The sequence below is a fragment of the Tursiops truncatus genome, chromosome 13, assembly GCF_011762595.2.
Source record: "Tursiops truncatus isolate mTurTru1 chromosome 13, mTurTru1.mat.Y, whole genome shotgun sequence".
Classification (NCBI taxonomy): Eukaryota; Metazoa; Chordata; class Mammalia; order Artiodactyla; family Delphinidae; genus Tursiops; species Tursiops truncatus.
Genome location: NC_047046.1, coordinates 19,288,366 through 19,314,627, shown reverse-complemented (window position 1 = coordinate 19,314,627; position 26,262 = coordinate 19,288,366). Strand labels below are relative to the sequence as shown.

General features: G+C 51.7%; 1 protein-coding gene across 1 annotated transcript in view; it reads right to left on the bottom strand.

The window, feature by feature from the left end:
- Window positions 1–26,262, bottom strand: part of MYO18B (myosin XVIIIB) — a 221,001-nt gene that overhangs the window by 158,589 nt on the left and 36,150 nt on the right. The window contains exons 12-16 of the mRNA XM_033837911.2: window positions 12,702–12,875; window positions 9,522–9,612; window positions 7,562–7,754; window positions 3,988–4,068; window positions 1,814–1,955 (exon numbers count right to left, since the gene is read on the bottom strand). Coding sequence (XP_033693802.1) covers window positions 1,814–1,955; window positions 3,988–4,068; window positions 7,562–7,754; window positions 9,522–9,612; window positions 12,702–12,875 — 681 coding nt within the window. The remainder of the gene's footprint in view (window positions 1–1,813; window positions 1,956–3,987; window positions 4,069–7,561; window positions 7,755–9,521; window positions 9,613–12,701; window positions 12,876–26,262) is intronic.

Below are 26,262 nucleotides of genomic sequence, written 5' to 3'. Positions count from 1 at the left end.
GCAGGCTAAGTCAGTGCAACTCCTCAGCCATGCCTCACTCGATCTTTCAGGAGCATTCAACTCGGTTGGTCCGTCCCTCCTCCTGAGGCTTCCAGAGTGCCACATCCTCCCACTCCCCTCCTCCAGCCCCGGCCACTCCTCCCCGGCCACCTTTGCTGGACACAAGCTTTGTCCCTGGCCCCTTGACCTTGGAACGTCTCAGGGCTGAATCCCTGGCCATTTTCACTGCCAACCCTCATTCCTTTAGTGATCTAAACTAGAACTGTGGTCCTCAACATCTTACAGGTTTTTTTTTTTTTTTTTTTTGCTTTATCATACATCTCCTCTGCTAGAATGTCAGTCCCTTGGGGTGGAGATTTTTGTTTTGTTCACAGATGTATTTCCTGGCCTAGGGCAGTGGCCACATTTTAGGTGCTCCTGAAATATCTGTTGAATGAACCAGTGAATGAATGACCCCACATCCTGACCACCATGTCACTTAGGACCTAAAAGACCTCAGAGTGTATTTGTCTTCTTACATGCCTGGGGCTGCCCAGGTGAGGGGGGCTCACAGAGATTTAGATCCAGACAAGGCTTGTGTCGAATCTGCCTTCTGACACTCACCCTCTGCGTGATGTCAGACAAGCGTCTCTACAAGCCTCTCTCTGGAGCTCACTTTCCTCATCCTGGGGGGTAAGAATATCGACCTCCCAATACGTGAGAGAATTCTACCAGACGCTGCACAGAGCTCAGAGCACGGGCCCCCCGTGGAGCGCGGACAGCATTCCTCCAGCTCGTGCATCCACAGGGATGATCTTCTTCGCATCAATAGCCTCGGCCTCATCAATGACGTCACACCTGGCCGCTGATGACGAAGCTCCTCCGGTACATCCTCTCACCCAGTCACAGCACTGGAAATTCTGGTGAAAGGGAGGCCAGGGCGAGCTCCAACCCCATTGCTCAAGACTACATGAGATCTGTTCGGTGCCACGTTGGTGAAAGTACGAATAGTCGGACTTGAACTTGAGGCTGACACGTGCCAAACCCTGTGGTCTCTGATTTCGCTGTCCCAGCTCGAAGTGTCCATCTCGCCTCACACTTTTCCTCCTGCCAGTCCAGCCCATCACCCAGTGCTGGGGACGCTGCCTGCTCGGTACCTCCATAGTCCGCCCACCTCCCCGGGGCAGGCAGCTCCGCTCTCACCTCCCTGGCCTCCTTCCTATCGTGTCTCCACACTGCAGTCTGGGTGAACTTCCTAGAACATGAATCTGACCATACCCGCCACTGCCTAGAATCCTTCATGGTTTCTCATTGCTCTTGGGTTAAGACCAACGTTTTCTGTGAGGCCTGCAAGGGCTTGAGGTCTGAGCCCAGATGACATCTCCTGCCTTGTCCTGTACTGCGCTCCCTGCCCTCTGTCAGATTTACCTGCACACCTCCCCCCCGAGGGCCCCCGGCTCCCAGAGAAATGAGGTCTGCCTGCTGCCCACCACCAAACCCCAGCCTGCCATCTCAGGCTCAGCGGCCACACACGTGCTCATGTGTTAGGCTGTCATCTCCCCCTGTCCCCGACTCCCCCCAGCAAGGACACGGAGCCCATCAGTGCATTTGTTGCCATATAGAATGGTACCCAGCACACGGTAGCTGCTCAGGACACTTGAGGAATACATGAACGAATGAACACACAGATGAACGAAAGCACACCCAGGCACGTGCACGGACGTTCCTGCACTCAGACTCCCCACCCTGCCGTGCAGGCCTCGTCGGGGCGTTGACAAAGACAGATTCTAACCCCAGGCTGGACTCGGCACCCCGCCCCGACTCGCTCCCTCACCTTCAGCGCCTTTCTTCTCAAAGGCGGCACAGAGGCGCTCGAGCACCACGCTGTCCCCGGAGCCCTCCACCCGGACCTCCTCATCCAGGAGCCAGAAGAGGCCCCTGGCGTCCTCAGCACCTCCTCCGGCTGGCAAGCGGACCTGGCAGATCAGGATACACTGAGGAGTCCTGATCCCCTGACGGAGGCCAGGCCCGGGTTTCCCTTCCCACCCATGGGAGTCGGGGGCACCTGCCTCCCAGGCATCACAGGCCTAGATCCACACTCCCACTCACTGCAAGACTCTCAGTGTCGAAGCCACAAAACTAACAGCCTCTTGGTTACAAGGGGTCCAGATCCTGCCTGTCTTCATTTCCAGGGTGACCTTGGGCAACGTAACTGCACCTCTCTGAGCCTCATTTTTCCTCTTTTGCAAGATGGAGAGTGGTAAGACTTTCCTCCGAGGGCTGTCGTGAGGGTTTAATAAGGGCGAGCACTCTATAAACTACACATCTCTGGCTCCACACAGGCAGCTGGTCTATTCGTGCACAGCCAAACATGAAAGGATTAATCCCATCTGCATCACTTCCTCTTAGAAGTCTTTGTACTTTTTTAAACTAAAATCTTGAGGGGCAAAAAAAAGTTCCCAAAGCATGTCTTACAGAAGGTGAAGTTGGTTCAGGGGCACAGACGCGGAATTCTAAATCTAGCTCCCAGCGTCAGAGACCATCCAGGCGACCCTGAAGCTTTGCATACGGGAAACTGAAAGAGGCCTGGAGAGTCTGCGGGACTCATCTGAGGGCCCACAGCGGGCTGACACATCTGAAAATGGTGCCAAGTGGTTAAAGTGGGAATGTGATGCATATGATGGCCAACGGTCCCAGTGTGCCTGGGGCCAGGGGCTTCCCAAGACGTAAGGATTTCAGTGCTGAGGCCAGCAAAGTCCCTGGCAAATCAGCACAGCTGGTCACCCTAATTCAGGAATATTAGTCCACGCCCCGCTGAGAGGGGTCCAGAGAGGGGAAGGGACACGTCCAGGGTCACATGGAGAGGCCCAGGGGCAGAAGTGGACCTGGATCCCAGGTATCCTGAATCTTCACCTTGGCCTTATTTGCTGGGGTTGAAACCTACAGTCAGCCCATCCCCAGAAGGCAGCTGTTCCAGCCACCGCCCAGGGGGCCCAGGGATGCCACGGTCCTTCCCTCCTTGCACTGCCCGGGTGGTCCCTTCAGGCCTGCCCCTCCCAGGTGAGGAAGCAGGACGGGGACGGGGAGCCAGCCGAGAGGTGCCAGCAGGAAGCAGCAGCAGGCGTGAGGGGCCGGCTGGGCGCACAGACTGAGAGCGCTTTGCAGGGGCAGGCACAGCCTGCTGCGAGCCCAGAGAAGCCAAGGGGCCAGGACAGGGTGTCCAAGTGCAGGAGAGACGCAACCTGCGGGACACCTACTGTGTGCCACACACCCTGCAGGGGCTTTACGTGCCAGATACCACGGGCATTCACGACAACCCAGGGGACACCATCTATCGTTCCCACTTGGGTGATGAGGAAGCTGAGGCTTGGAGAGGTTAAGTGACGTGCCCAAGGTCACCAAGATCGGACCGGAGCCCAGCAAGTTCCATGGCCCAAGCACTTTCACACCAAGATGAGCAATGGCCGAGGGCAGCTCTGGGAGACGGTTGAGCATAGGTGCAGATCTGGGGTCAGCACAGTGGGTTCTGGGGCTGGGGAAAGGGAGGTAACGACTCAGGTCTCCCCCAAACTAAAGCCTGTCTGCCTCCAAGAAGCTCAAGGGCCTGGATCCACCATCGCCCCCGCTCTCCATCCCCCAGGGGCCCCTACGGTCCCAGTCTCTGCTGGGCACAGCACCTTCCTCTGGACACCCGAACTTTCCAGGTGACAGGGCTGGAGACCACTGGGCACCGGCCCTGGACTCCCCTCAGCTCAGACCACAGTCCAGGTGTGGGTGCGTTCTAAGATGCAGACTCAGATTCTCAACCTGCTGGGATTTAAATATTCTTTGCCCAGGCCACACCCCCCAGACCAATCAACGCAGAATCAGGGAGTGGGTCCCAGCCGTCTGTGTTTTTAACGATTCCTGGGTCATGCCAGGTGCAGGCAGTTTTGAGATCTAGTAGCTCAAAGGCTCAAATCTGCCAGGATTTCTAAAGGCCGTGCGACACCTGAGAGGCCGTGTTACCTGCAAAGGACTCTGATCGACAGCGGCCACCGTGGTCCCCAGGGATGGCTCCGGGAGCTCAAACTGCACAGGGACATCCTCCTAGAGAGTCACAGAAGTTCAGCATTAGCTCCTTCCACGAGCTGAAGGGGAAGAAACTTCTGAAGGAGCAAAGAAAAGTGAGGACTTCCATCGTCACACCTTGGCCATTTTTTTTGTGTGTGTGTGGTACGCGGGTCTCTCACTGCTGTGGCCTCTCCCGCTGCAGAGCACAGGCTCCGGACGTGCAGGCTCAGCGGCCATGGCTCACGGGCCCAGCCGCTCCGCAGCATGTGGGATCTTCCCGGACCGGGGCACAAACCCGTGTCCCCTGCATCGGCAGGCGGACTCTCAACCACTGCACCACCAGGGAAGCCCCAAGGCCATTTTTTATTATTTGTTTTTAATCGTGGTAAGAGTAGACATGGCATAAAATTTAACATTTAAATCATTTTTAAGTGCACAGTTCATTGGTGTAAAGTACATTCACACTGTTGTGTAACTGTCACCACCATCCATCTCCAAAACGTTTCTTACCTTGCAAAACCGAAACTCTGCACCCATTAAACACCAACTCCCCATTTCCCGCTCCCTATTTCTGTGTCTATGAATCTGACTCCTACAAATACCTCGTATGAAGAAAATCGTACAGGATTTGTCCTTTTGTGACTGGATTATTGCACACTTAGCACAATGTCCTCAAGGTTCATCCAGTCGTAGCATGTGTCAGAATTTCCTTCCTTTTTATGGTTGAATAATAGCCCCTTGTGTGAAGAGATCACATTTCTTTATCCATTCATCCACTGATGGACACTCGCGTTGCTTCTACCTTTGGGCTATTACAAACGATACTGCTGTGAACATAGGTATACAAATATCTCTTCGAGACCTTGCTTGAAATTCTTCTGGGTAGATACCCAGAAGTGGAATTGCTGGATCAAATGATAGTTCTATTTTTAATTTTCTGAGAAAACACCATACTGTATTCCACAGCAGCTGCACCATTTTTATTGTGCACAAGGGTTCCAGCTTCTCTACATCCTCCCCAACACTTCTTACTCTTTTTAGTCTAGTGGGTGTGAAATGGTATCTCAATGTGGTTTTGATTTGCATTTCCCTGAACTAGTGATGCGGAACATCTTTTCGTGTGTTTATGGACCATCTGTATATCTTCTTTGGAGAAATATCTATTCAACTCCTTTGCCCATTTTTAATTGGGTTCTTTTTGTTTTCTATCATCACCCCTTAGCCTTTGTGTGAGAAGAAAGGATATAGACCAGCATCCCAATAACATCCTAATACTGTTCATCCTCAGGGTGGTCAGCAATCATGGTGAGAGCTTTATCAGGAACTGATAATTCAGGGCAAACTTTTCTAATATTTACTGAGTACCTAATAAGCGCTGGGCTGAGTGCTGGGTGCTGGATGGAGCAAAAAAACTATGGATAATAAGAGTTGGCATATAGAAGTAACCAGAAATATCCAGATAATGCTATGCTCAAAGATGTTCATCACAACGCTGTTTATAACACCATAAACATGGAAATAACTCAGATGGCCAAAAGAGAGTTCAGACAGAATCAGACATAACCACAAACATGCATCCTTACTAAGAGCTGTGAATGGAGTGAGGAAATGTGAATAACATAATGCTTTGAGGAAAAAAAACTATAAACTCGTGTGTACAGATGGATGGGAAATCTGTAGAGAAGACCATATATGGAAAAATGGCTGGTGTAAGATACAGACAGGACAGTGGTAACAGTGGTTGCCTCTGGGTGGTGGGGCTAAAAGAGATTGTGTTTTCTGCTTCTTGACACTTATATGCACTTTCCAGTTTTTAAATAAAAAACATGTTTTACTCTGATCATCAGAAATAAGTGAAATATTATGGGACAAAAAAATATGATGGCTGCTACTATATGTGGAATGCCTAATACACATTATGCATTTCTCTATCCCACTTCATCAAATGCTCCAAACAGCCCCTTTAGGCAGTACGGTAAAAATGACTGTGAAAATAACCGCCACCTCTCCCCTTCCCCGTATCCACACTCTCGGTACAGATACGGAAGTTTCTCCTATCAAGAAGTGGATGCCATTTCCCCACCCCGTGAGTCAGGGCTCAGCCTTGGACTTGCTGTGATCAACTGATTACAGCAGAGGTGACGTTGCCAGTTTCAAGTCTTGGTCCCAAGGGGCCCTGAGCACTCCTGCTCATTCTCTTGGACCCCTGCCCAGCGCCATGAGAACAGCCTGAGCTAACCTGCTGGAGGACAGGGCACTCCTGGAGCACAGGTGAGTCATCCTAGCCAAAGGGCTGCCTGGATCAGCTCATGGCCAGCTGACCTCCAGACACAGGGGAGAGCCAGCCAAGAGCCATCTACCCAACCTGCCTCTGACCACAGGCACATGCTCTCCCAGCCAAGACCAGAATAGCTACCTAGGCAATCCACAGACCTGCGAGCAATAACAAAAGGTTATTATTTAAGCTACTATGTGTTGGGACAGTTTATTATGCAGAATTATTGCGGGAAATGGTAACTGATACAGGAGTATTGCTATTTCTATTTTACATGTGATAAAATTGAGGTTCAGAGAGGGTGAGTGACTTTCCGAAGGCCACACAGCCAATAAGTGACAGAGTTAAGGTGAGACCCCAGGTCTCAGCAATGCCATGTGTTTAAGATTTATTCATATTGACGTTTTCATGTTTATTGCTGTCTGGGCTCCAACCAAAGAAATGACCATAATTTTAATACCCATTATCCTACTAATAAACAATATGATCATTTCTCATATTTTGCCATTAGCACTTGCTGGAGCCAAAGGGGTCCCCTTCGGGGAGGAAGGAGGGAGCAGATGCTAGGGGGCGTCTGGGGTGCTGGCGATGTTCTCTCCTTTTATCCTGGGTGGTAGCTGCAATGAGTGTGCATGGTTGGACAAATTCACTAAGCTGTACACTTCCGATTCAGGCACTTATTTGTGTAAATGTTGTAGTTCAAAAAAATTTTTTTAAGTATAAGTAAAGGAGGGCAGGCAGGGACGTGCCTGTACAGGTTTCCTGGTTCACATATACAGAGTCTCTCCGGGGGGCCTCCTAGAAAGGGAACTGCATCTTCACCTTTCCTAGATGCTCCCACATTATGATCCAAAAGGTGTGCAAACCCACTATTTTTACCCACAACCGGGCACGAAGGGCCTTCCACAGGGAAGATGCAAACTAACTGTTGGAGGAGGATTCAGCTTGGGTATGTGGGCGAGGAGGAAGAGGTCAGTGTAAACAAGGGACAGCGGTGGGAGTGAGGCCTGGGGAACCCCAAGTTCTGGACTGTAAGGTGCGGGGACCGTGGCTGGAGACTGGGCTGTAGAGGGAGACAGGGGAGCAGCAGAGGCCCAGGAGCCAGGCCTGGAGTTTGGGTTTTAATCATTGAGGGACCAGACAGGATGAAACTAAAGCCTACTGGAGGACCAGACGACCACGCCCTCCCCTGTCCCGCCCAGCCTCACGCCCTCACTGAGCCACTGCGAAGGCCCCGCCCCAGACCAGTCATACCTCCCGGAATCGCTCCAGCGTTGAGACAAAGGTCCGCTGGTAGAAAAGCAGCTGCAAGCGCTCGTGAGCATAATTGTGGCACAGCTCCTCAAAGGTGGCGGCCCGGTCTTTGCCCTGGTGCCGGGGGTTCTGAAAGCCTGGAGAGTCCACCACCATGATGGAGGCCATGGAGAGGTGGTGGGAGGAGAAGGATCTGGGGGGGAAAGGAGAGGGGCCCCGAGAGGACAAGGACTCTTAAAACCCCGTTGGTCCAAGCCTCCCACACCCCTGCATCACAGAGATGGAGAAACCAGAGCAGCATGCTGGGCGGGTCTGCAGATCCAGCAGATCTCACCACTTGCAGGCTGTGTGACCGTGGGAAATTTACTTAACCTCTCTGAGCATGGGTTTCCCCCACTGTTAAATGCTGGTAGGGATGAGTAGGATGACCCCAGGGGCTGCAGTAAGAAGAGAAGGAGTTGAAGTATGGAAAGTGCCTCCCATGGACACCGCAGGCCTTCAGGAAACGTACTCTCTCTACCAGGCCCAGAGTGGAGAAATGACTTGCTTAAGGTCGCACCACAAATTGGCTATAAAGTTAGGACTAAAGTCTCCTTTTCTTGCTTAGTGACATGCTGCTATAGAAAAACAATTTTGTTCAGTGCCTGTCTCAGTTTACAAAGATCTCTCAAGCCATCACCTCCTTGGAGCCTCTTGAAAAATCTATCAGGGGGACAGAGAAGGGATTATTCACATCAAAAAGCAGGAGTTAAGAGACTCTGGAGAAAGTCACACGTGGGCTCCAACCCTCACCCAGCCACGGAGGGGCTGTGTGTCTTGGGAGAGTTGCCTGACCTCTCTGAAACTCAGCTGTGAAAGGGCTAATGATGGAGATGAACTTAGAAGGCTGTTGGGAGGGTTGGATGTGATAAGACATCCACGGCTCTGAACGTGGTAAAGCGGTCAGTGTGTTTTCTGTTATTATTATCATTAGCGTGCCCAGCTATACACTTCGGAGGGCCCTTAGTTTAAACCTGAGCTCTTTGCTGTTATTTGCTGAGGTTTTCCATTTGTAAAATGGGGCCAATAAGATCAGCCACCACATAGACATGCATGAAGATTAAATCAGTTAATGTTCAGAAAGCCAGACACCTTCTAGGTGCTCATAAACGTAAGGGTAGTGGGTATCGTTACCACCAATACACCCATTTTATGGAGGCAGGCTCCCAGAACCAACCAGGAAGCAGCCACCCTCTGCAGGCTGAAGCAGCCGCCCTCCACTGGCAGTTCACCAATAAATACTTCTTCCCCTGAGCACACATGATCCCCCTGGTTTCTAGATAATGTGTCTGTGGTCTCAGAGGGTAATTACTCCAGCAGCACGAGAGGGGGCCAATTCTGTGTCTGTGGAGAACCCCACCTGCACTGTTGCTACACACCAGCCTCATCCCCTTAACAGGATGTCAGAAGCCTAGTTACGCCTCCTGCTTTCACAGAGGAGGGAGGGAAGCCCTTGCCCCAGCTCTGGTTTGGCCACACTGGAACTGCTTAAAGATTTCCCGGGGCTCACAGCAGCACTCACCACGGTAGAAGACAGAGGCTCCCGGCAGTACTACCTGCAGATACCTGCAGTATTTTATGATCACGATTAGGAAGAGCTGTTTACAGACACTATTTCTTTTTTACTTTATTGTTTAATTTTTTATTGATTTCTTTTAATCCTTACAGTGACCCTGAGGGAAAGAGCCATTTTTACAGATGCAGAAGGAGAGGTCAGAGAGGTGAAGTGATTCACCAAAGTCACACAGCCCACAGGTGGCCAAGGTGGAATTTAAACCCAGCACCATAAGACACGGCTCAACAAGCCCCTCTCCAGCTCAACAAAACCCCACTCTGCTAAACTTCCCAGACTCCCCGGGTTTGGGCTCGTTCATACACTGCAAACAGGCCGCCTCTGTAACCAGGAGAAGGTTGCCATTACCTGTTGACGAGCGAGACCACGGCGGCAAAGACCTCTTGGTACAGGCCCGAGGCCATGCCCTCCACACACTCCACTCCTGTCATCTTGAGCCCTACAGTGGGGAAGAGGGGCGGGTTGACATCCCGTGGTCAGGACCTTGCCTGGGGCCGAGGTTGTCGCTCCAGTGCCATCACTACTGGCCTCAGTGCATCGTCCCCCACCGCACACACACACACGTCCCCCTACTGCTGAAATTACTTACGATCTTAGGACCAAGTTCAAGTGTCCTACCAAGTCTTCCAGGGTCCTGTGTGACCTGGCCCTACCTCCCTAACCTCCACTGTGATCTCCTGCTCAACCCTCAGGGCTCAACCCAACGTCATCTCCTCAGGGAAGCCTGCCTTGACCACCACCACCACCCCATTAAGCCAATTCCCAGGTCTACCCTGCTTTTTTGAAAATTTTATTTATTTTTCACACTGAAGTCATGATTGACATACCAAAAGACCTGTACATTTTTAATGTATACATCCTGATGAGTTTGAAGTATACACCCATGACACCATCACCATAAACACACCACAAACATAACCATCACCTCTAAAAGTTTCTTCCCTCCCTCTTTGTGTGTGTGTGTGTGTGTGCGCACGCACGTGTGAGATAGGAACTTTTAACATAAGATTAACAAATTTTTAAGTATAGAATATGGTATTGTTAATTACAGGGACTTTGCTGTACAGTAGAGATATTCATCTACTGATCATTTCATTCATCTACCCTCTAGGATTTATTCATCTTGCATAAATAAAACTATGTGCCCTTTGATCAAAATGTCCCATTTCCCCCTCCCTCCACCGCCCTGGTAACCACCATTCTACTCTCTGCCTCTACGAGTTTGACTTTTTGAGATTTCTGACGTGAGTAGTATATTATTCAACAGTAAAAAAAAAAAAAAAGAAAAAGAAAGAAAAAAAAAGGAAGGAAATGCTGCCATTTGCTGCAACACGGATGAACTTGGAGGATGTCATGCTAAGTGAAGTAAACCGGACACAGGAGGACAGATCTACCCTGATTTTACAGCACTGCCCACAGCACACCTGCACTTTGTGGTTATTTCGTTAACCTGCATCTCCCCCGCCCCGCCACCCAGGCAGGGAGTGCCCTGAGGGTGAGGGCTACCTCTGGGTTTGCTGGCTCCAAATCCCCAATTCCTGACACGTAGTAGTTACTCAGTAAATATCTGTTGTTCCCTCTTTCTAGAGGGAAATTTGGCAATTTTACAGTAGAAGCCATAACATGTTCATATACTTGGACTTAACTTCACTCTTAGGATTTTATTCTAATGAAATAATTCAGAGCAACAAAGATTTCTAAGTATGTATGTTCTCCCAATTGTTGCTTAAATTGGCAAAATAAAATCGCTTTTTTGAGACAACATGAACATCCAACAATAGGAAACAGGTTAGATAATTTGTAGTCCATCCATACAAAGGAATACTTAAACTCAGGTCTAGAAGAATACTGAATGAGATGGAAAAGTGCCTGCCCATAGCGTTAGGAGGAATAAAAAAAGCTTAGAAAATTATTATAATGGCAGCCCCAATTTTGTATAAATACACACACTGGTCCCATTAGAACAGCCAGCCTTGATTAGGGGTCACTGAGCATAGCAGGATAAGGAGTGGAGGCCTCAGATCACAAATATTGACCCTTAGGTTTTGCTTCCATCCACAGAATTGGAAACACAATTTCCAAATCTGCACACACTAGTGTCTAGAGAAACAGTTCTGCTTGTACATTCCAGGCAGCCCACTGCAACCCCAAAGCATTTCCCGTCCCTGCTTTAACTCTGCCCCCAACCTGGGTCGTTGCTAGGCAACCCACAGCCTCCCAGCATCTCTCATAAGCTTGCCGGTCCCCTGCCTGCTTAACGTCCACCCTTGAGGCCTCAGCCTGAGAGGGTGACTCAGCTTCACCAAGCAGCGTGTGCACGCATCTGTGCTTCTATGTGTGTGTGTGTGCGCACATATGTGCCTTGTGTGCATGTGTGCGCATGCCTGTGCATGGTATGTGTGTGTGCCTGTGTCTGAGAGGAGGTGTAACCATTAAGCAGACCCCAGCTGACACCAGAGCACAGACCTGGAAGGCAGTGGAGTCTCGGTGACATCAGCCATCGAGCTGAAGTCCCTGGCAGGTAGAGCAGCCACGGGGATCCGAGGGGCCTCTAAGAGAAGGACCCCAAACCACAGTTCCAAACAGTGCTACCCACTAAGCCCAGACTGCGGTCTCCGGGAGAGCTTCTCTTGAGAGAGTTTGCAGCGAGCCCTGGGGCTCCAAGGGATCCCTCTGCCCTCACCTTCCGCAGCCACAGCATCTGGCTGCAGAGGCTGCAGACCTGGGACTCAGCACACCTCACTCTAGCAGGTGCAGTTCAAAGCTCCTGCTTTTCCCCCAGGTCTTTTCAAGCACCCCCATTCCTCCTGCTGCTCGGGCGAAAGTCCTAGAAGGTGTCCTGGCCCCCTGCTTCCACCTAGGGCCCATGCCATCAGCTCTAACTGTAAACTAGACCTTGAACTGGTCCACCGCATCCCATCTGCTCCCACCTCCATCACCTCACCAAGGTGACTTGTACCCATTCCCACTCATTCCCTGATCTTCCTCCAGGCTGAGCTTCATGAATACAACAAATCATGCCATTTCCCTGCCTGTGTCCCTCCATGGCTTCCCTTGGTCTGAGCAGAAAACCCCTAGTTTACAGACTATTGTGTCAGCTGACTCCACTGAGCTCTCCAACCTTATCTACTGTCCTCCCAGCGGGGCCAACCATCCTGGCCTTATTTCTGTTCCTCAAACTGAGAGGTGAGTCTTCTGCCTACAGCGTAGGGGCTCAGCAAATACAACATCCACTGGAAGTGCGTTGGTCCCTTGGCACCATCCACAGCATCCCCTCTTTGCAGCACAGGGCCCCCTCCTGGGTTTCAGCAGCCTTTGACCCCTGGGCAGAGCTAACTAGCTGACCATAAGCACGGCGTCAGAAGGGGCCAAATCCATTTCCAGGGGAGTGGTTTCCCCTACTCCTAGAAGGTCTGCACACCGTAGACCCTCAGGAAATCCTCAATGGACAGTGAAAGGGTGCTGGTGTGTCCCCAGGGGCCGGCCCCGCAGGGACGCAGCCCACCCAGAGAGGCAGCAGCGCGGTACCTGAGCTGTCCCCCTCATCCTCCTGACCCCGGCGGCTCGGCCCAGACGTCATGCGCTCGATGATCTGCCGCAGGTGGTGCTTGAAGGTGGCCGTGTTCAGCTCCTCGTACTCGCAGCCCAGGGCCTCTGCCGCGTGGCTGGCCGACTCGAAGTGCATGAACTGCTTCCGGCCCACTGTGCAGGGGACAGAGCAGGAGGAGGGTGGTGAGGTCCTGGGTGGATGGTGGGCGGGCGTCCAAGAACACCTCGGAGAATCTCGCCACCTCCCACCCTCAGCAAGAGCCTGAACGACTGCCCAGGCCTGGGCCCCCAGCTGATGGCCCTGGGCAGGAGACGCTTTCCCGAGACATGTTTGTCCCATTTCCCTGTCATCTGCATTGCTCACTTTCCCAAAGCAATTAAAAATACCATGGGGAACACTCTAAACATGGAACTGGGGAATGGTAAGACTTACCCACCCACATATCCACTTACCTATCCATCCACCACCCCTGCCACCCGCTGACCTAGCCACTCAGCTACCCACCCAGCCACATATCCAACCATCTAACCACCCTCCCCTTTATTCAATACATATTTCTGCAGCTGTTACTATGGGACAGGCACTGTGTCAGCCTCTGGGAAATCGGTGATGAGCAAGACAGACAAAGTGTCTGCCCTCACGGAGCTTACAGTCTTTTAAGAGAGAGAGACAATAAACAAGTAAGCAAATAAATAAATATTTCAGGTGATGAAATTATAAAGTTATTTTTTCCCTCTAAGGAGAAAATAAAACAGGGTGATGGGGTCAAGAGAAACTGAGGAGTGGCTACGGATGCGTGGTGGTCAGAGGCGGCTCTGTATGAGGATGTGACAGGTGGACTGGGGGTATGAAAGATGAGAAGGAGCTGGCCACACAAAGAACCAGGGAAGCGCTTTAGAGGCAGAAGGAGGAGGTGATGCAAAGGCCCTGAGGCAGGAATGAGCATGATGTGTTAGGGAAGTGCCAAGAAGGTCAGCGTGGCTGGGATGTAAGCGGGGAGGGGAGTAACCAGACAAGGCTGGAGAAGCAGTGGGGAACCTCTCTATGGACTATTATAACGCCACTTAGTATCAGCCACAAAGACCGTACAACATGGTCAATTCTTATTTTCAAAATGTTAAATGAAATGGACTAGAAAATCACGCCACAGTATGACATCAATTGTGTAAATCACTCTAAACTGCTATAAAGACAAATAACGAAAAGGAAATATATCCAAATACGAACAATCAGAGGGTAGGGGAACTTTTTATTTTTCAAACTTTCTGCAGTGGTTCTGCACTAACTTTGTAATCCAAATTTTAAAAAATAATGACTTATTAAAGCAAACACTAGTTCCATCCTTAAGTAATTTCCTCCCAACTCCAATCTTCCCATAAACGTGCTTCCTTCTTTGAAATAAGAATCACAGCTGCCAACAGAGATTTCTCAATCCATCAGAAAGAGATCTTAAGGGCCCAATTCTTCAAACAGACATCTTAAAGAATCTAGACACCTGGTTTAAGAAAAATGTGGAAATTTGGAAAAAGGCTTTATCTGGGGCCTTGACAATACCCAGGACGAAGGAGCTCTGGCCACTGCTTATCGAGGTCCTCCTACATGCCAGTTATTCTGCACTGATTATCTCAAGAACAGCATTTTATTACCTCCATTTTAGAGACTGAATCTCAGCTTTACCAGAGAGGTTACATGGCTAGTAAAAAAGTCCTGCCACTTTATTTTAATTGTTTTTAAATTTTTTTTTCTTTTTTGGCTGCATTGGGTCTTTGTTGCTGCGTGCGGGCTTTCTCTAGTTGCGGTGAGCGGGGCCTACTCTTCATTGCGGTGCTCGGACTTCTCATTGCAGTGGCTTCTCTTGTTGCGGAGCATGGGCTCTAGGCGCGTGGGCTTCAGGAGTTGCAGCGTGTGGGTTTGGTAGTTGCGGCACACGGGCCCTAGAGCATGCAGGCTTCAGTAGTTGTGGCGCGTGTGCTCAGCAGTTGCAGCACGTGGGCCCTAGAGTGCATGGGCTTCAGTAGTTGTGGCTCACAGGCTCAGTAGTTGTGGCTCGCGGGCTCTAGAGCGCAGGCTCAGTAGTTGTGGCACATGGGCTTAGTTGCTCTGCGGCATGTGGGATCCTCCCGGACCAGGGATCGAACCCATGTCCCCCGCATTGGCAGGTGGATTCTTAACCACTGAGCCACCAGCAAAGTCCCTGCCACTTTAAAAAATGGTGAAGAAGGTAACAACGATGGTGGTGATGACGTGGTGATGATGGTGGAGGTGATGGTGGAGATAAGATGATGGTGATGACAGTGGTGATGGTGATGATAGCAGTTACCACTCAGTGACCCCATTTTATTCAACATGTCATCTTTGTTCAGCTCATGGCTTTTGGAGTCAGAAAGTCTGTCTTGGAGTTCCAGGGGTGACACAGAAAAAAACTCAATACATGCAAGTTGTAATTACTTATTATTATTATTACTATTATTGAATCTTCACAAAAGTCCTCAAAAGCAGTATTATTCCCATTTTACAGATGAGAAAACTGATTCGGAAAAGTCACCAGAAATCAGGCTAAGTGGAAGAACTATTTCCCCAAAATCAATCCTTGCAATGTCACCTTTAGGAAATCTGTCAAATCCTTGCGTCCCTAAATAGGACTTTCTTTTAAATGGACTCACTGATCTTTTTCACGGACATAAATACCTTGTGAAAGGAAATGTTATAGCTCTAACTTAAACAAGAATCCATTTGTTGAAGGAGGTCATTGAGAGGATATGACCATCAGGTGACCTGCGAGCTGGCCCTGGGCAACTGGAAGCTCCTCAGCCCTTCCCCTGCCCTTGGAATATACATCCAGCCCCTCCCCCACTCCCACAGTGGCAGCTGTTACAAGGACACAGCCTTGAGAAAGCGGGGTGTTACTGAGACCATCCAGAAGGTCTCCGTGACTGAGCCCAGTTCCGGCCTCTATAAACTTTAAGACTCTGGCGGGCGGGGGTGGAGACCTACCCTTCTTGCAGCATCCAAGACAAGCCTTGTGTGTCAGTTCCCTTGCATATTACACCTGCCACCCACCAATCTGGAGTGGCTGCCCCTTTCTTCAGTCTCTCCCTGCCCTCCACCACAGTGGGGGCCAGTTTCTGAACCAACACTGTGATCACTTGTCACAGATAGAAAACAGAAATAAATACAATACGTGTACAGAAATACCATTAGATTCTAATTAGATACAGTTACCTGGGAGTCCGAGGTCTGCTTTCTCTTTGTTGAAAAAGGGAGATTAGCAAGTATTACAGAGAGGAGTTAAAGGCTACTAGCCCTGAATGAGATTTCCTTCTTCCTGTGATGGGGTTGAAAGTGAATTAAACAGGAGATGACTGTCTAGGTGGGCAACGTCCTGCCCCTCTCCTGCCCCATCACCTCCACTGCCACCCTCTGAAACAGTCTCCCACACTCTGCCCACAGTGACCTATAGCCTCACTGAGCTGGGGAGAGCTCATGAAGGGGCTCAGCAATGGTTGTTTCTGAAAAGAGGAGCAGGAAATGGACTGGGCAGGACTCTCTAGGTCCCGCCTGACTTAAGGGGCATATTTCCAAGTGTGCTGAGCAGCATCCCGCTGGTGAAACCCAGGAGGCACATGGGAGCTCTGCCGGGAAAATGTATTTCTGCTTCCAGCTCCCGAAGGCTGGCCAGGCACCAAATCCAACCCCATGGGCCCCTCTGTCTTCGTCCAGACCTGGGTGGAGGCCACACCTTCTCAGTGGAGGCTGAGAACCCTGGGGCAGCACCTGCGGTGAGGAGAAAGGGGACTGGACAGGAACACAGGCACCAGAGCAGACAGGGTCTGGGTCCCATTCCCGTCATTCCCAGCTGTCAGCCCTTGGACCAGTCTCACAGCCTTTTTGAGCCTCAGTTTCTTCATCTGCAAAACGGAGTCATAAAACCTCAAACACCTCTTCGCTGGGCTGCAAGGACTGGGCGAGATGGTGGCACGTGAGGCTCTGAGCAGAGCACCTGGCCCTGAGAAGGTGCTGGACAAATTTGAATTCCCTCCTCCACCTGCAAAACCAAAGAGGGCACCATTCACCCCAACCCGGATTGCCCCGTCCTGGGGCTGCAGGGACTCCTCCACAAGATCTGTCTGGTGCTTCACCGAGAGCATGTGTGGAAGGGATAGTGAACTGGTGAACTCCGGATGCCGGGCACGCCCAGGGACTCTGAGTCCACCGAGGTCGTTTCTCCTCCAAGGAAAGGCGGACACACGCTGGTTTCTTTCCACCAACCTACCCAAAGCCGGGGACAGAGCTATCCTCGGAATGCCACCGAGGTTGGAGATGCCAGTATACAGAGGGCTCCAGCCCCCGCGAAGCCATCACCAAACGAGCGAGGACAGCCACCAAGCAGGGAGCGTGTGCCGTGTGCCAGGCACTGTGCTAGCACTTCCCCCGCCTCATCGCTTTCCTCTTCTAAGCCCCTGAGATCATTCAGATATGGAACGGAGTAGGTCAGGTCTCGTTTCCTGTCCAAGGTGGTTCCAGGAGTGAGGGGCAGAGGGGGATTCCCACCCTCCCGTGCTGATGTCACACCGTGTGCAGCCGCCCGCTGTTCTGTGCCAGCAGAAGTCTGTGTGGTCACTGCTCTGGCCTAAGAGAGCTGGCACGAGGAAGCGTTCAATAAACATTAATATGGTGAGTGATGAAATGAAACAAGGAGTCAACGACGAAATGAACATTTCTCACTGCTGGCCAGCCCTGCCCAAAGTGGCAGATCTCCAAGATTTGGGAGAGAGAAACACTGTGTTTCCCTCTCCCCCCCAAACCAGCCCATCTGAACCTCAGAGCTGCCTTCTCTAACAGGAAAGATCAAACAGAAGAGAAAACAAAAGGGGGAGAGGCAGAGAGACACAGAGAGGGAGAGGCAAGGAGCCAGAGATGGAAACAGACAGACAGGACCAAAAAAATCTTGGAGGGGAGGGTCTGTGGATTTTTCCCCGCCTCGTAGCCCACCCCGTAGGGGATTCACACACTCTATCGGGATGCTTTCCTGCCGTACAGCAGGAGGCGAGGAGGCTGTGCCCAGAATGATCCCAACGCCAAATGCAGAGATCACTTCAGGCATGTGCGTTTGGCTGCAGCCATTCTGCCGGTCACGGGTGGGAAACAGGACCCCGTGGCAGGCGGGCCCGGGGTTCGGCTCTGCGATGGCGATGGGCTTTCATGCACACCATCTAGGAATCCTCTGCCTCTTCTTCTGCAAACATCACACAAGGACATGTGACGGTGACCCGCAGGAAATGCTCCCTGGTGCCCCACCCGTCACCCACCCTCTGTCTCACCCATCCAAGAAAAAGAATCAGAATGCAAACGCCCAACAGTGTTACAAAGGCGACCTTAACATCACAGCATCACACAGCAGCACCTACAGTACCCCTTCCCAGGGCCAGGCACTGGGCTTGAGCACTGGACACCGCTGCCTCATTTAACCCTCCCTGCAGCCCTACGAGGTCAACGCTAGTATCGCCCCTTGACTTATGAGAACACTGAGCCGCAGAGGGGGTGACCTTCCAAGGTCATGCACCTGGTAAGTGCAGAGGCAGCATTTGAACTCAAGCCTTCTCACTCCAGCTCTCAATATGCTAACCGTGGGCCCGTGCAGAGGCGCTTTCTCTCATAAGGGGGTACTGTTCTGAAACCAGTGTCTAAGGTGAAATATCAAGTACCCTTAAAATTACCCTTGAGGATCTCCCGAATTGCCCATAATGTACAGTACTGTAGCATGTTTCCCTAAGTCCAGCACTGCCGGCTTCCCCTCCAGTGGAACACCAAAGGAAATGGGTCGCTTGCCTTTAGGGCCCATGACATATGAAAAAATATGTATCTGTAACCACTGGCCTCACATTTGCCTTTGCATGGCTGGATTTACATAAATACAATGCATGTCTGATAGGACCGCCCACCCTTGAAACAGTTCTATATTAAAGAACTACTTGCAAATACCAGCTCTATTACTGTGCTCAGTGACAAATGGCCCATGCATCTTGCCACGGCCTGGAGGATGCACACCTGGACACGTCTACATGGGGCGGGAGGACCCTTGTATGACCCTGGCTGATCTCCCAACTGCCTTGCGAGGTCTGCAGGCTGAAGACTGTTAGGTCTGATTTATAGTAGAGGCCACCAAGACCCAGCAAGGGATACCGCCCTGCCCTGAGTCACACAGCTGGTAAACGGCTGAGCGAGAACCTGAGCCTAGGTCCCCAGACCCCCAGGTCACGGCATGGGGTTAAGGGCGGCTCTGATACTCCCAACATCCCATGTTAGACCTAGGTTGAGTATACACGTGGGCTGTAGGTCAGGTCAAAAGGAAACGGGGGCAGACTTCAGAAGGCAACATGGTAGGTGGACCAGAGCAGAGCTGTTGGTGCCCCACAGTGTCCCCCTGGGGCTTCCTGTACTCCCTACAGCTGAGGGCCTTCTCTCGTACTGGCATTTGCTGAAGCACAGGGCATGGGCGGATGTGGCACGGAATTAACATTCCCAGCCTTCAAGCAGTGACAAAGATAAGGCCCTCTGAGTGCGATAACTCAGGTGCGCGCTCTACGCTGGCCCCCAGAGGTCCCTAGTGGGAGGAGCCCCAGTTGCCCACAGCCTGGTTTTGGTGACACTCATTTTTTTTTTTTTTTTTTTTTTTTGCGGTACGCGGGCCTCTCACTGTTGTGGCCTCTCCCGTTGCGGAGCACAGGCCCCGGACGCGCAGGCTCAGCGGCCATGGCCCACGGGCCCAGCCGCTCCACGGCATGTGGGATCTTCCCGGACCGGGGCACAAACCCGTGTCCCCTGCATCAGCAGGCGGACTCTCAACCACTGCGCCACCAGGGAAGCCCCGGTGACACTCTTTTTGGCTGCCTTCCTTCCCTCCTTCCCTTCCTCACGCCCCTCCCAGTACTTCCTGGGATCTCCTCCCACATGCAAGTCTACCCCTTGAACCCTTGTCTCAGCAGCTGCACCCATTTAAAGTGCCAAGGCTCAGAGAGGGCCTCAGAAGGTTCTCTGAAAGGGAGCCAAGTTCTTGGCACGCTGCTCTGGTGTGTGTGCGCCTTTGTCTATCATTCAGAAGCCATCTGCACATCTGAGGTGAGGCCTGGCCCCAGCCAATGTGCTACCAAGGGCAGGGCTGAGTCAGAAACTCCCCGGGTGGCCAAAGGGATATGGAGCGGGGCACAGAAGCCACACGGCTGGGGCTCAGAGTTTCCCAAAGGGGCTCCTCATAGCGGTTCTGCCATGGAATGTTCATCAGTGTCACTGGGGAAAAATGAATTCTGTATTATACCAATTTGGTCATTGCTTTGGTGAAACAAGTTTCTTAACTTTGGGCCATCTCAGAGCCTTTAAAGTATATCATATGAAGCTCGAAGAAGGGGATGTTCTGTTCAGACTTACTTGGCCTTGGAATGCTTTTATAGAGTATCTTGATCTAATGTCCCAGGAGACACCGGTTTAGGAAATACTGGCTTAGCTGACAGAGCCCTCGATTAACCAGGTGACTGCGGGCAAACTGCTTTACCTGAGTCACTTGCCCAAGATCACTCTGTGGTAAGAGGCAGGAGGGGATTTGAAAAGAAGAATGAATAAAGGAGAAACGAGAAAAAGAAAAACGAAGAAAAGGAAGGAGTAAGGGAAAGTTATGGAACTGTAGTTTCTGAGCTGCTCAGATCCACCTGCAAAGGCAGGTTTTTCCCTTTATGCTCAATACAAAAAAAAAAAACGAGAAAGAGGAAAAAATAACATGACCGTTCTCCCCTCATGCACCGTGAGTTCAACTGCTATCAATTACTATGACCTCCTGCATTTATTAATAACCAAGTTATTTCTCCTTCCAACAATAGCCATGCTGCTGCTGAACTACTGAATGTTATGTGACTTATTTATAACGCCGGCACACCCGGTTCACATTTCCTCACACAGAGGTTTACATTTCGGAGGCCTGTGAAGGAGGAGGCCACCTGCAGAGAACAGATAAGCCTAAAAGGCTGTGGGTGCTACGAGAAAAGGGAGCGCTCCAGAAACAGACTGCGCAGGTTCAAATCCCACCTCCGCTGCCAAAAGCCACGTGATGTTGGGGAAACCGTGTCACCTCTTTGAGTCTCAGTTTCCTCCCCTGTAAAATGGGAATCTACCCCATGGAGTCCTTGTGAAGCGTCAGCGTGGTTCCAGGTGCAGATCGCTTAGCACAGGATCTGCTGGATAAATGTCTAGAATTATGGTCACACTCTGAGAATTCTGCTCAGGGACGTCTGGTCAAGTTCAATTGTTGGGATCCTGGAAAATGGGACTGTCTTAAAGGCCAAAACTTTGAGTCTCTTCCTGCATCTTAGGGCTCCCGCCTGTTCCTGCTGTTCCCGGGTGCCACGCAGCCCTGCAAACCTGGACAGACCTTAGAGAAAGTCACCTGTCCATCTGCAGTCAGCGCACCCCGTAAGGCCTGGCCAACAAGCCGTCAATAAATCGCTGCTCAGTCACTCATAATCCAACATAAATCACTGCTCACGCCCTAATCAACTGGAAAGACAACACGTGGACCAGCCCTGATGCTCTAGCATTCTGGATAAAGAGGGCTTGCTGGACGAATCAGCTGGGGCAGCATCCAGTTAAACCAACTAAAATGGGCTGCTTCCCTGCAGGCTGCTCTAATCTTGAGTATGCCAATGTGCATCGGGAGTTGACAGGAGAAGGGGAGCATGGGTAGGGGTCTCCTGGACTAATCTGATCAAGAGGCTTAAGGGGAAAGGCGTGGCATCTTTGGGATGTTGGGCAGTTGTGGAAAGAACCAGAGGCTGGGCATCCAAAGGCAGTTTCCACCTGGCTGCAAGATCTCAAACAGGAAATCTCACCTCTCTGAGCCTGTTTCCACATCTGTACAATGGGATGGCTCCTCTCCCAATGGGTCATTATTAGGATGAAACAAGACACTGGGTGTGAAACTGCCTGGGAGTGTCCCCAGAGCAGGTAATCCGACCTGAGAAGCAGAGTCACCAGGGAGACCTCAGTCGAAGGCGTCACTCATCACCTGGGGGAACTGCAGGAGCAAAGGCTCAGGGGTGGGACCAACAGCCGGTGAGTGACCTGTGTGAGGTCACACAGCTAGTGAGGCAGAAGCCAGGATTAAACCCGGCTCTGGCTGGCCCCCAGTCCAACGCTCTTTCCATATTCAAGGGTCCCTCACCAAGGCAGACTGAGCAGGGGTCCCCCTCAACTTATCACACTGTCTCCTTTGAAGCTGGGGCCCAAGGGAAGCCCACGAACAATAGCTGGTGTCTCCGGAGTACTCATCACATGCCTGGCCCTGTGCTAAGCACTTAATCTCATCAGTGCAAGAACCATATGAAAAGGTATGATTACTAATTCCCCATTTATTTATGACAACTGTGGACCATCCGGCAGAACGTGGCATGAAGAACAGGAAGAAAGGCTTCAAAGACAGAACTCCTCGGTCCCAAATTGAGCTCCTCCCCTTCCTGAGTCCAGGACCTTAGATAACTGCCTTTATCTCTCTGAGCCTCCACTGACTCACCCACAAGATGGGTATAACCCACCATATAGGGTTACAAGGATTAAATGGAATAACCATGCACAGCACTTAAATCACACCTGGCAGAGAGCAGATCCTCAGTAAACAGTAACAGTTACTAACCCCATCGTTAAGATCATCATCACTGCCGTCAGCAGTATTGTTATGCTCTGTCACTGAAGGGTGAGACATGCACGTACGGTGAGGTCCTCACTGAGCCACAGCCTCCTGGAGTCTATGATAAGCAAGGCTAAAAGAGACGCCAGAGAGTGTCCATCCATCCCCACTGGGCAAGTCCTTTCCCCTCTCTGAGCCTCAGTTTCCTCATCTGTAAAATGGGGTAATGGTGCCTACTCCAGGGGATCACCGAGATGGCCAAAGCTCTTAGAATAGTACCTGCACCTTGTAAGCACTGGATAAATGTCAGCTGCTGTTATTACTTATGGGAAACAGAGGCCAGAAGGAGGGGAGGGGCTTTTGCAGGGCCACCCAGCAAGAGTGGCTAAGCCAACCTGAAGTCAGGTCTCTCGGGGGTTCCATCCTCCTCCCCCTGCCCTCCTGAAGCCCGGGGCTGCCGGCAGGGAAGCCTTCTAGCATCAGCCACTTCAGGGGTTTGTGGCTTTTTTTTTGTTTTTTGTTTTTTTTGCGGTACGTGGGCCTCTCACTGTTGTGGCCTCTCCTGCTGCGGAGCACAGGCTCCGGACACGCAGGCTCAGCGGCCATGGCTCACGGGCCTACCCCCTCCGCGGCATGTGGGATCTTCCCGGACCAGGGCACGAACCCGTGTCCCCTGCATTGGCAGGCGGACTCCCAACCACCGCGCCACCAGGGAAGCCCGGTTTATGGCTTTTATAATATAAATGTTTACATCCCACAGCCGCCATTCCAGCTTAACAAATGAATTCAATATGCTTAGAAAATGCAGAATCAATCCTTGCCTGTGGCCCAGAATAGGCCCGGCTGTGGCAGCTGTCAGGCAGGGAGCCAAGCCACCAGCTGGGGGCCTGTGGGCATGGAAAGGCAGGCGGAGGACAGGGCCCAGGCGGGGACCAGCTTCGGGGGGGCGGGGTCTGCTCTAGGGACACATGGTAAGCCTCTCTCAATCCCGCAGCACCGGAGCCAGGGACTGGCGCCTCGCAGACGGGGACACGGAGGCCCCAGGCCTTGCTCGGGCTACCACACCTCTGCTCACCGAGGCTCTTCTGTCTGGAGCATCCTCCCTGATTTCCGCTGTTTGAGAGATTTGGTTCAAGGGTCCCAGGCCCTAGGACCCCTTGGGTGGGGCTGACCCCTCTGAACTTTGGATGTCTCCTGCCTAGAATTTTCTCCTGGCGTCTCCAACGGGCCTGTCTGGGTCTCCCTCCCTTGATCAGATGGAAATCTCATCTTGGAATGTAAGAATGGCGTTGCTGAGGGCCTACCACCCAATAGGCATAGAGGAGAAGAAGAAAAGGAAGAAAGGAGGGAGAGGAGACAGAGGAAGGAGAGCAGTAAGGGGGGAGCAGAGGGGGAAGAGGGCGAGTGGGGGAGGAGGAAAAGGATGAAGAAAAGGAGGCCACGGGGGTGGGGGGCGGGGGGGATGGAGCAGCATGAATGCAGCCATGGCCCAGGTGTTCAGAGACCCAGCCTCCAGTCCCACATCCCCCCGGGCTTGTGAGGCTGCAGTGAGCCGACCCTTGTGAATACATGCAGGGGAATCGAGCCGCGTCCATGGAAATGTTCAACCTCAAACATGCCCCGCGGTCCAGCAGGCCCAGGCCACCACGGCTCCAGCACGCTCACCCCTGCACCGCCTCTACATACAGGAACATATGCCCACGTGGTGCTGTTTAGAACCCCCCAAAGCAGCAGGAGACTGCCCAAACGCTCATCAGCCGGAGAAGTGCGACATCGACTGAGGCCCCCTCGCCAGGCAAGCCCTGCAGTTAGGGGAGAGAACAGGGGCGCTGCTGTGAGCCACGGGCAGAGGCCCCGGCACGCGGAGACGCAGAGCACGTGGAAATGGAGCCGGTGTGAACTTGTTTATATTATAACAGCGACAGCCAGCCACCCCCGTAGTTGTCATGTGCACAGGTGTAGCTCGTGCTCAGTCTAAAAGGCCTGAGGGTGAGGCCTACACTGGGGACACAGTGACACAGCCACGGCCACTCTCTGCTTTTGAGAGGGACCCTAGCCACGTCTGCAGCCACAACTGGGGGAAGGGGTCAGGGACTCGATGTGTTACTGTTCCAGCTACTTATGAATCTATGATGATTCCAAATTAAAAAGTTTAAGAGGAAAAAAAAAAAGCCAGCCTGTTAGGGCAGTGGAACTAGCCTGGACCACACGGTCATGGTGAACACATGACATGACATGACACACCTGTCAAATCCCAGAGAATGTACAACACCAAGGGCGAACCCCAAGGTAAACTGAGGACTTCAGTTAATAACTGTGTATCAGTATTGGCTCATCAGTTGTAATAAATGTCACCTTTGCACCTTAACAACGGTCACCTTTAAGGTCAGGAGGATCACGGGAGCAGGGGGGGACCTGCTTTCGACATTCTGTGTTCGTCTGTATTGTTTCCATTTTTCATAGGAAGACACTTTGCAGTATTATTTGTGCAGTTGTTCTAAAACAATAAAAAGAGTAAAACACTTCGCCAAGTGCTTGAATATATGGTGACTGCTTTGCTTTGACAGCATCACTGTTATACTCTCCGTGGCCTTCCGTGCTCAGCGTCTTATCCGGGCTTGGGAAGCATCAGGCCACCTCCTCCTATCCTTGGATGGACTCCCCTGGCTGCTAGATGTCGGGCGGGGTCCCAGCAGAAGATAGGGGGCTGGGTCCCTGCCATCATTACAATCGTCTCTTCTTCCTGCAGGCCCCTCGGTGCTCCCCGAGTTACGGTCCCATCCATTCAGGGACTGATGTCTTTATTAGGACAGGTGCGAAGTGGTGGCCGACTGGCAGCCTCCCTCTATCACTCCATTACAGGGCCCCCCCTGGGTTATACATGGGCCCGACTGCATAATGTATTAGGCAATGGGGTCAGCAACAAGTAGACTGGCAAATTTAGTAACAGACAAATAATTAAACCTCCCATCAGCCTTCAGAGCCAAAGGAGAGCAGAGCAACTGGGCCCTCAAGGCAGGTAACACGTCCTTGTGATTTGGGTTCTGAACAGTACTGTCATCTTTACGGAGTAATGAGGGACAGCGGGCAGAGAGACAAAGAGGCTCAGACTTTCTAGGGAGGGTGTACATCTCTTACAGCTACGGGACCACAGGGACTGGAGAGGATTAAAGACCAGCCCGAGTCACCTTTGTAGACTCAAGCTTTGCCGGGCAAATGCCTGGATGGTGGGCAGGTTTTCATTAACAATAATAATAGCAATAACAACAAGGGTGGCCGGGCTTTACACATTCAAACTGAATAACTTAAGCCTCCCAAGGACTGTTATCCCCATTCTACAGATGAGGACACTGAGCCTCAGAGGTGGAGAGAGTCACAGATCACGCAGGAGAACTAGGGTGAAACACAGGTCTGCCTGGCCCCAGAGCCCATGCTGTTAGCCTCGATTCCGAGCTCTCCTGCCTCGGTTCTGCTTAGCGGATGCCCTTCCAGGTGAGGGAATGGAGACTGGAGACTGCGGACGGAGCTGAGAAGCTGCTCTTAGAGGGGAGGTGGAGGTCCGAGCACCCAAAATGCACCCAAGGACTGGGCCAGATGAGTGGCCTCATAGAGGAGAAGGACACTAGCTTTGGAGGCAGACAGGCACTGATTCTAACCTTGTCCACCACGTGGTGCTGTTTGGCCTCGGCAAAGTTACATAACCTCTCTGAGCCTCAGCAGCCTGAACTGCCAAGTGGGAATTCCCTCCCTCCCTACCTGTCATGGCTGCCGTGGGAATTAAAGGAGAGAACACAGGTAAGTGACTCCCAGCCTTGGGCTGACGTGCAGGACAGCAAGACCACGGGAGCATTTTGTTCAGGGAACATTCC